Source organism: Triticum dicoccoides, chromosome 7A (genome assembly GCF_002162155.2).
Source record: "Triticum dicoccoides isolate Atlit2015 ecotype Zavitan chromosome 7A, WEW_v2.0, whole genome shotgun sequence".
Lineage (NCBI taxonomy): Eukaryota > Viridiplantae > Streptophyta > Magnoliopsida > Poales > Poaceae > Triticum > Triticum dicoccoides.
Genome location: NC_041392.1, coordinates 646552531 through 646562016, shown reverse-complemented (window position 1 = coordinate 646562016; position 9486 = coordinate 646552531). Strand labels below are relative to the sequence as shown.

The window sequence follows — 9486 nt, the reverse complement described above, 5'->3', positions numbered from 1 at the left end:
CCCAGTGTTTCGCTCTGATTAAGGACATTAAGCAAGCTCTTGCAATGTTTGCAAGCTCCAGTGTGAACCATGTGGGAAGAGCAAGCAATGCTCTTGCCCATAAGCTCGCGGCGGCGGCCAGAAACGGAGTTGATCAGGAGATAGTCTCCGACGTGCCAGAAGAGCTACAGCAGTTGATGATAGCTGAATTTGTCTCCCCTGCAGAGTAGTTTCCTACTCTTGCTTCTCAAAAAAAAATGACCAACAAGATCGTTTTGATTACATAATAGCCTATTCGGCGCAGGTATAAAAGCCAGAATTCATGGCACAAGCGCCTTATTGCATAAATAAATATTAACTTGTTGGCTTATTTGGCTGATGTTTTTGTTTGACAACTTGGGTAAAGCTAGCAGCTTTAATGTGTATTAATTAGAAGTTAGAACAAAAGGCAATACAATTTCGATCAACCATAACAGAGTACAGAATCCCACGCAGTTAAAAACTGCAAGTTCTGTTTTGCATCAACCAAACACGCAAGAAAATGAACCTATCAACTAAATCTCTCTAGCACATGCAAACTGAAATAGAGTTATGCGTTCCTTTACTGCATCTCTGAACGAACCGTCCAAGATGAAACGACGGTCGACATTTACTGAATTCTACGAGCATAGATTGGGCGCTGTTAGTCCACATTGGGGAAGTACTATGATCAAGCAATGCTTCAGTTATTGCTAACTACACATGCGGAATCTGCCATCTTCTCCTGCGCCGCCTCCTTATCGGAACGAAGCCATTCCTTCGTGAGCATGTAGCCCGCCACGCAAGCCCCCGCCCACCCCAGGAAATCGTTGGTCAGCTTCGAAAACCGCTTCGAGCGCCTGCAACGAAATTCATATCAGCAAATCCAAAAGAAATTCATCTTCTTCTTCCTCCAGCCGTCACAAAGAAGGGAAGGAGATCAGCCGGCGATCGAGCGTATCCATGCTTTGGTCGAGGGGCGCGTGACGTACCAGAGCGGGTCGTTGGGCCTGGGCTCGATCTGCACGGCGAGCTGCTGGAGCATCCGGGCGTTCTGGAACCCCTCCTTGGTGAGCCGCGTGTCGTACCGCCGCTCCGTGTCGGCGATCAGGTCGAACAGCTCCTCCCTCTTCTGCTTGATCAGGTTCAGGGCGCGGGCCTTGCCGTCCGCCGCGGCGGGTCTTGCGCCGCCGTGGACGAGCCTCCTTGGCAGTAGCTTCGCCCATGCGCCGCCGCCCAGCCTCGTCGCCGCGTGTCGAAGCGCCGTCGCCGTCGCCATCGCTCTCCCTACCTTCCTGTGCGTGCGTGTGCGATTTTGTCGAGCGATCCTTGTTGTCGATGGAGGGGAGGCTGGGTCATGTACATGGACTTATACCCGGCCGGCTGTATGGGGGTGTCCGACACTCCGACTCCGTCTCCGGTAGGGCGGGCCGTGTTTCCGAGTCCGCCACCGACGGCCGCACCAACTCGGAGACCGAACCAGACTGCACCTCCGTTCGGCATGCAGGGCGCGTGCCGAACGATAGCGGCAAGAGTGCTACGATCCGATCTTAGGTTTGTGAAGAGACAGAAAGCAACCGGCCGGAGTTCAGGTTCAGAGAGAAAGGGGGAATAGGTTCAGAGGTTTCATCTGTTCGCTGACCCCATCGTCAGCACACAGCGTTAACTGTTGGCCTGTTGCTCCCGTAGGCACGTACGTACGCGAGCACTGCACGACGAGCAATTCTTCCGCCTCAGCAAGCAGTTCATCCAGCCAACCAAATGACTCTGCTAGATCTACGTACAGCCACATTTTTATATGGTGCCACGTCTTACATATGATGGTTCTGCTGAACTGAACGCTCCTTTTTTTCCGACTGTTCAGCCTCTCCGATTGTTGTGCCTTTCGCCGTTGGAGCTGAGCCTGAGCTGGTGCGTACTGCTGCTCCTGTGCACTCTCTGAGGCCCAAACTGAAAGCGAGTAGTGTCAACCAAGAGCAGTGAGCCGCACAAATAATACGTATCTGGACGGCGGATAGACTGCAGCAAAAAATAGATGGGAGAATTGTGGCTCTTGCACCACGTGCAAGAGGCCAATGAGACTCACCTATTCCGTAAATGCCGGTTCACGCTGTGAATTTAGAGGATGGTCAAAGATTGGCTCGGGCCTCAAGCACTTGACAAGTTGGAGTAAATAGCATAAAACTACTAATTTACAGGCTAAGGTTTCAAAAAACTATCACTTTTTAATTTTTCTCAGAAAGCTACCAAACGCGCGGTCCGCTGTTTCAAAAAACCCAAACCCGTGGTGACTAGCGATTTAACCGTTTTTCTGACGGATTGGGCCTATCTGTCAGCCCACGTGGCCACGCGCGCTCACGGCGCGGCAGTTAACGGTCGTTAGCCGACGCGGTCCGGTCGGAACCAAAGTAGGCGGTCGGGCCACACACTCTCTCACTCCCCCTCCTCTCCCTCTCCTCTCCCCCGCAGTGACCTAGGTGGGCGATGGCGGCGGCGCAGCCAAATGTCGTCGTCGGCGAGCTATTGAGCCAAGGCGGCACCGGCCAGGAGGGCGGTGGACAGTCAGAGGTGGACAAATGGCTAGGCAGCTCGAGCTTCCCGGCGCAGCGGTCGCAGCAGCCATCACCGCCCGCGGCTCCTGTGGATTCGACGAGCTCAGATCCGGAAGCCCGCGCGGCCAGGGCAGTGGTGAAGCGCATCCACGCTGATCCAGCAGGCGGCCACCATCTGCACCTTCAACATGGCTTTCTCCTCTAGCTCCTTCTTCTTCTTCTCAAGTTCTTCCTTCTCCACTTGTTTCTGGTACACCTGCTTGTCCACCCTATCATCCTGCCAATCAAATATCTTGGATACATCATAAACAAGCTTGGTGTACTTAATGCAAAGCTTGTCATTTTCAGTCCTAAGCTTGGCCAACTCCCTTTCATGCTCACTCTTAAGCCTGGCCAACTCCTTCTCAAACTTTTCCTTGTCATGTACCCTTCCAAAGTTCTGCTCATGGAACATCTCTCATAGCTTGCACAAACATCTCTGAAGAACAGTTGGCCAAGGCCCATCAACCCACTCTACAACACCACAATTCACACCATTTTCCTGCATTTGTAAATGTGATAAGTTATTACAAAAGGACTAGTACCTTATTTCAATTCCATGATTAACTTGATAAACTTAAGATTTTCTAACTATTAATAACATAAATGAGATATGATAAGTTATTACAATGCGATGATTAATTTTCCAAAGTGACAAAAATACATATGTGTCTGTCATATCAAACAAACTGCTGCATCATATCAAACATCACTGAACATCCATAGCAGAAAACTTAATTGGCATCTAACCTAGACTGGGCAGCCATAGAAACGCCTCCCTGTTACATGCCCTTCAAAAGCAACACGCTTAATAGGCCTCAGTTGGTGCAGAATGCATTTGGGATGAGCAAGCTCAAGTTGGCCACAGAAAAGGGGCTCCACAGTGATGTCTGGTTCCTCCTACAATCATAATAACCAACAAACACTGGTTTCAATCTGCACTCAATACCAGAATCAACTTGCACTGTTCATTAAATCCCCAAATCAGCATGAACCCTAACACTGTACAGAGATGAACCCTAGGTTACCTCAATCCTACAATCAAACCCCACCCTCACTAATCAAGAACAGTATCACACACACAACAACAACACTACACTAAGCAACATCCATGGCTGAAGCCTAAGCTACTAGCACCTAACCCTAACCCTAACCCTAGGTGGCAAAGAACTTACCATAAGTCCCATGTCCATGCTGACAACCTCGCACTCCTCCTCCGAGCTGGTTTCCTCGTCGTTCCAGGAAGGCATTGCGGCAAGGAGGTCGACGGCCACCGGCCTCGAAGACGGCGCGCGGCGGCGAGCTCGTACTGGAGCAGGGGGCTGGGAGCAGGGGAGTGAGCGAGCACGAGAGAGTGAGCGAGCGTGTGATCCCGACCGACCGAGCGGGATATATTTACCCCAGTTCTGACTGGGCCGGTCGGCTAACGGCCGTCAACTGCCGCGCCGTGAGCGCGCGTGGCCACGTGGGCTGACAGATGGGCCCAGGCCGTCAGAAAAACGGTTAAATCGCTAGTCACCGCGGGTTTGGGTTTTTTGAAACAGCGGACCATGCGTTTGGTAGCTTTCTGAGAAAATTTAAAAAGTGATAGTTTTTTGGAACCCTAACCTGTAAACTAGTAGTTTTATGCTATTTACTCGACAAGTTGAGATGAACGGACCGGCATGTTCCGGCTAAATACCACAAATCAAAAGGTGATGGCTTCTCTTATCATGCTTGTCTGTTTGACCATCTGAAACGAAAGAGGCGCTAGAGTTTTCAGAAGAAGAAAAAAATCAACAGCGTCTTTCCACATCCTAAAACTTATTGAAGATGAGGCCAAGCTATGGGTCACCGCGGGAGCTACGCGCTTGAGCAAGACCGTACCCGGAGAGTAATTCTGTATGTGGTTTTCCTTTGACGGGCTATGTTATGAAACCGGTATTGCGTACCCTAAACTCCTTAATTATCGGATGAGGCAAAGCCTTTTGCCTCGGTCTAAAAAGGAAATACTGCTCGATCCACTCTTTGAGGTGCAAACTGTCAGTGGTGTCAGCCAAGAGCACTGAGCCGCACAAACAATTTACGCACAACAAGATTCCATTGCGAGATAAACAACGAGGTCAACAGGATAACAGTATTCAAGATCTGATAAGCCACCACACTGTCACTCCACCAGTGACCGACAACACCATTCAAGAGCAGATCCGCAAAGGGCTCGAGCCTTTGCAGTTCCCACCACGCCGTTGCATCGCTTCTGAAACCCATTGACTATGATGGTCTATCATCAGACACCACCACCACGCAGCCTAGTACTCCTACATACTACACCAAGTAGCATCTTCTTATGTTAATCTACACTAAGCACCGGTAGCATCATCTTTGCACGGCGGCAAACATTCTTGGGAAGCCGCCATAAGAATACTCCCGTCAATGTTAACACCAAGGCGCACCGTGCTGCTTTGATGGTCCACGTGCTGCGTTGCTGTCGATCGATCCCCGGTGCAAAGATTCTGGGCGAGCAGTATTTTACGCCGCTCCAGATTAATCTGTGCTGTTGATGCGTATAGTACGCTTGCTTTCCTTGATCTGCATTCTAGATGGCTTAAACTAAACTAACAGTGGGAGATACCTATCCTTTAGGTGCTTCTGGTCGGGCTTTAGCCTTTACCGCAAGGCTAGTGATAATATCATAGTGCTACAGTTGTTTCATTCTGGGGTCTAGGATGAGCAAATGCGATTTGGTACGCATGTTTTGGAAAAGATTGCGAATTTTTAAAGAAAAGTGGCTGTATCAGGTAGGGCGCTAAATTCTCTTGATTCATGATTGGTCTTAGAGCATCTCCAACAGCCGCCCAATGCGCGGCGCCCAAAAAACGGGTTTACAGCGCGCAAGTAGATTTTTTAGGGCGCTAGAAGACGTTTGCTCCAACAAGCGCTGCAAAATATGGTGCGCGCGTGAGTACAACGGTCCCAATCAAGCGGTCCCATCTGCAGCAGCCCAGAGTTTGCAGCGCGCGCTGCCTTTTTGATGCGCGCGCTGCATTAGTTATAGCACGCGCGCTTTTTGTGCGGCAGCTGGAGATTTCAAACCGGGTCCGCGCGCGCTAAAAGCAGTTTTTATACCGCGCGACGCTCATATAGCGCTTCTGTTGGAGATGCTCTTACGGATAGAAAGTTTTACCATATCCTGCAAGGGGCCAGGCTCAACCCACAAACGCACCGCCAGTTCTGCCAGATCCGACAGTTTTAGTTTTTTCTTAGTTATAAATCTTTGTAGAGATTTGACTTCACCTACCATTAACTACTTTGTTTTATAAACTGCTTTTGCTTCAAAAACTGTAAACTCTATTTGAGGGGCAACATTATCTTTTTTCCGAGGGTAGAGATGCAGCATTGAACCTCAGCCCCATTGACAAAGTAAAAATTAGGACTTGGATACAATTAATCTCGTGTCTGCATTAGCAAAAAATCACAATTGTGTGTTCATAAAAGATACAAAAAATACAGGGTTGTAACATATTGGGCACAAACTTGCTTTTGTGGTTTTCATACTAAAAATATGACAATTTATGGCATGCATAAAAAAAGAGTTACTGTATCTACCCCCACCCCATCCCTATGGCTCTCCCTTATGATTTGCTCTTCAACTCTCATTGTGGATTTGGTATCAGATTGAGTTATATGTACAAATCTCTACTAGTGTACCCTAGTCGCCATGTGACTAACAACAAGGGGAGATAATAAAAAGTCTATCTAGTTTAAATCTGTGTGCTCTACTTTTGCAACGAAATATACATATACTCCATCTGTTCATAAATACTTGTCTTTCTAGGCATTTCAATAAATGACTACATACGAAGCAAAATAAGTGAATCTACACTCTAAAATATGTCTACATACATCCGTATGTATGTTGGGTTTCGTAGTAATTTTAAAAAAATTCCTACGCTCACGCAAGATCATGGTGATGCATAGCAACGAGAGGGGAGAGTATGATCTACGTACCCTTGTAGATCGACAACGGAAGCGTTTGGTTGATGTAGTCGTACGTCTCCACGGCCCGACCGATCAAGCACCGAAACTACGACACCTTCGAGTTCTAGCACACGTTCAGCTCGATGACGATCCCCGGACTCCGATCCAGCAAAGTGTCGGGAAAGAGTTCCGTCAGCACGACAGCGTGGTGACGATCTTGATGTACTAGCGTCGCAGGGCTTCGCCTAAGCACCGCTACAATATTATCGAGGACTATGGTGGAAGGGGGCACCGCACACGGCTAAGAATATGATCACGTGGATCAACTTGTGTCTCTAGGGGTGCCTCTGCCTCTGTATATAAAGGTTCAAGGGAGGGGGGCCGGCTGGCCAAGGTGTGGCGCGCTAGGAGGAGTCCTACTCCTTCTGGGAGTAGGACTCCCCCCCTTTCCTAGATGGAATAGGATTCGTGGAGGGGGGGAGAGGAGAGAGAGGAGGAAGGGGGGCCGGCCCCCTCTCCTTGTCCAATTCGGACCAAGGGGGGAGGGGCGCGCGGCCCATCTCTGGCCACCTCTCCTCTCTTCCACTAAGGCCCATATACCTCCCGGGGGGTTCCGGTAACCTCCCGGTACTCCGGTAAAATCTCGATTTCACCCGGAACACTTCCGATATCCAAACATAGGCTTCCAATATATCAATCTTTATGTCTCGACCATTTCGAGACTCCTCGTCATGTCCGTGATCACATCCGGGACTCCGAACAACCTTCGGTACATCAAAATGCATAAACTCATAATATAACTGTCATCGTAACCTTAAGCGTGCGGACCCTACGGGTTCGAGAACAATGTAGACATGACCGAGACACGTCTCCGGTCAATAACCAATAGCGGAACCTGGATGCTCATATTGGCTCCTACATATTCTACGAAGATCTTTTATCGGTCAGACCGCATAACAACATACGTTGTTCCCTTTGTCATCGGTATGTTACTTGCCCAAGATTCGATCGTCGGTATCCCATACCTAGTTCAATCTCGTTACCGGCAAGTCTCTTTACTCGTTCTGTAATACATCATCTCACAACTAACTCATTAGTTGCAATGCTTGCAAGGCTTTATGTGATGTGCATTACCGAGAGGGCCCAGAGATACCTCTCCGACAATCGGAGTGACAAATCCTAAACTCGAAATACGCCAACCCAACATGTACCTTTGGAGACACCTGTAGAGCACCTTTATAATCACCCAGTTACGTTGTGACGTTTGGTAGCACACAAAGTGTTTCTCCGGCAAACGGGAGTTGCATAATCTCATAGTCATAGGAACATGTATAAGTCATGAAGAAAGCAATAGCAACATACTAAACGATCGGGTGCTAAGCTAATGGAATGGGTCATGTCAATCAGATCATTCACCTAATGATGTGATCCCCTTAATCAAATGACAACTCATGTCTATGGTTAGGAAACATAACCATCTTTGATCAACGAGCTAGTCAAGTAGAGGCATACTAGTGACACTCTGTTTGTCTATGTATTCACACATGTATTATGTTTCCGGTTAATACAATTCTAGCATGAATAATAAATATTTATCATGAAATAAGGAAATAAATAATAACTTTATTATTGCCTCTAGGGCATATTTCCTTCAGTAGTCATTTGAAATGTCTAGAAAGATAAATATTTAGGAACGGAGGGAGTATTTGTTGGGAAAAATTGTATAAGAGGCACCAAACTGCAACATAAGCATGAGGTTCGATCATAAACGCCAAGTGTTCCATATGCGGGCAAGGAAAGGGGATGGATTCCACAACGTTGTTGAATGTACAAATTAAGGCAAGAGACTTTTGAGCACCTCTTCAGTTGGATTGAAAAGTATCGACGGAAAATTGCTTTGTGCCAACATGGCCAAACTAGCTACTCCTCATGGTGCAGTTGGAACAACCGGCGAATGTGGCATTTGTGGAATGACCTTGTATTTGATGTTGGTCAAGCATTGATGTCCTTCCTATAAAACCCACTGAAGTTATGTGAAATGTGAATAAAAGAATATAGGCATTGAAACAATATTCATATTCCTAGAGTGTATTTTAATATTAATGACAAGTGATTAGGGAACGAATATTTCTACTAGTGTGTATGGACATGTTTTCAGTCTTGTACAATGCAAGGAGTGTGGTTGAAGACCTCTTAAGCAAAAAAAGGGTAAAGCAAGACTATTGAATTCATGCACCAGGCAGTTGTTTCAAAAGTTTGAACTGATGGAGAGAGGCGGGCAATATATTTCAACACCCCCCCCCCCCTCACGTCTAGGTCATTTTAGTACTTGCGTGATCGATGTAGGCCGCATAATACTTTTTTTAATACTATGTTGGCAGGGTCGTGAACTCAAAACCTCATGGCTCGGATATCATATTAAATCCGTGCATCAGCCAGTTGCTCCGAAAGTCCCAACTAGTGGAGAGAGGCGAGCAATATATTTTACAAAGATAACGTGTTTAATGTCATACACTCGTTTACTTATGTTTTGAGTCATATGAAAGCACTACTATTAAGAGGAGTCAATGAAAATCAAGGAGGAGGAGGGGGGGGGGGTGCTTAAAACACATCCCAAGTTACATGGAAAGTTTTTTTCAACCCAGAACCATAGAACGAAGGCCATGCGGTATTTTCAGTACTAAATAAACCAAATATTTATAACAAAGTTATATTAAAAATATCTCTGTCGAAGAGCTATCAATTGTTATTTTTCCAACATTATGAACAACATTTACAGTGTAGAAGCCGGAATTGTGACTAGACCATCGTAGATGACTGTCAATCCAACTTTTAGTATGTTGCTAGTGCTACTCTTCGTGGGATTTGAAGGCTTCAAGCTAGCCTCCAGACCCAGATGTTTGCTCTTGGTATCAATGGCGGAGCTAGACAACATCTGCTT

At 47.2% G+C, this 9486-nt stretch overlaps 1 protein-coding gene across 1 annotated transcript; it reads right to left on the bottom strand.

Annotated features, from left to right (window-relative positions):
• Positions 1–391: 391 nt before the first annotated feature.
• Positions 392–1528, bottom strand: LOC119327850. The gene is made up of 2 exons (XM_037600928.1): positions 990–1528; positions 392–857 (listed from the first exon to the last, which is right to left on the bottom strand). The coding sequence occupies exons 1-2, from the start codon at positions 1274–1276 to the stop codon at positions 701–703; spliced, it is 444 nt and encodes a 147-aa protein (XP_037456825.1). The 5' UTR covers positions 1277–1528; the 3' UTR covers positions 392–700.
• Positions 1529–9486: the final 7958 nt, after the last annotated feature.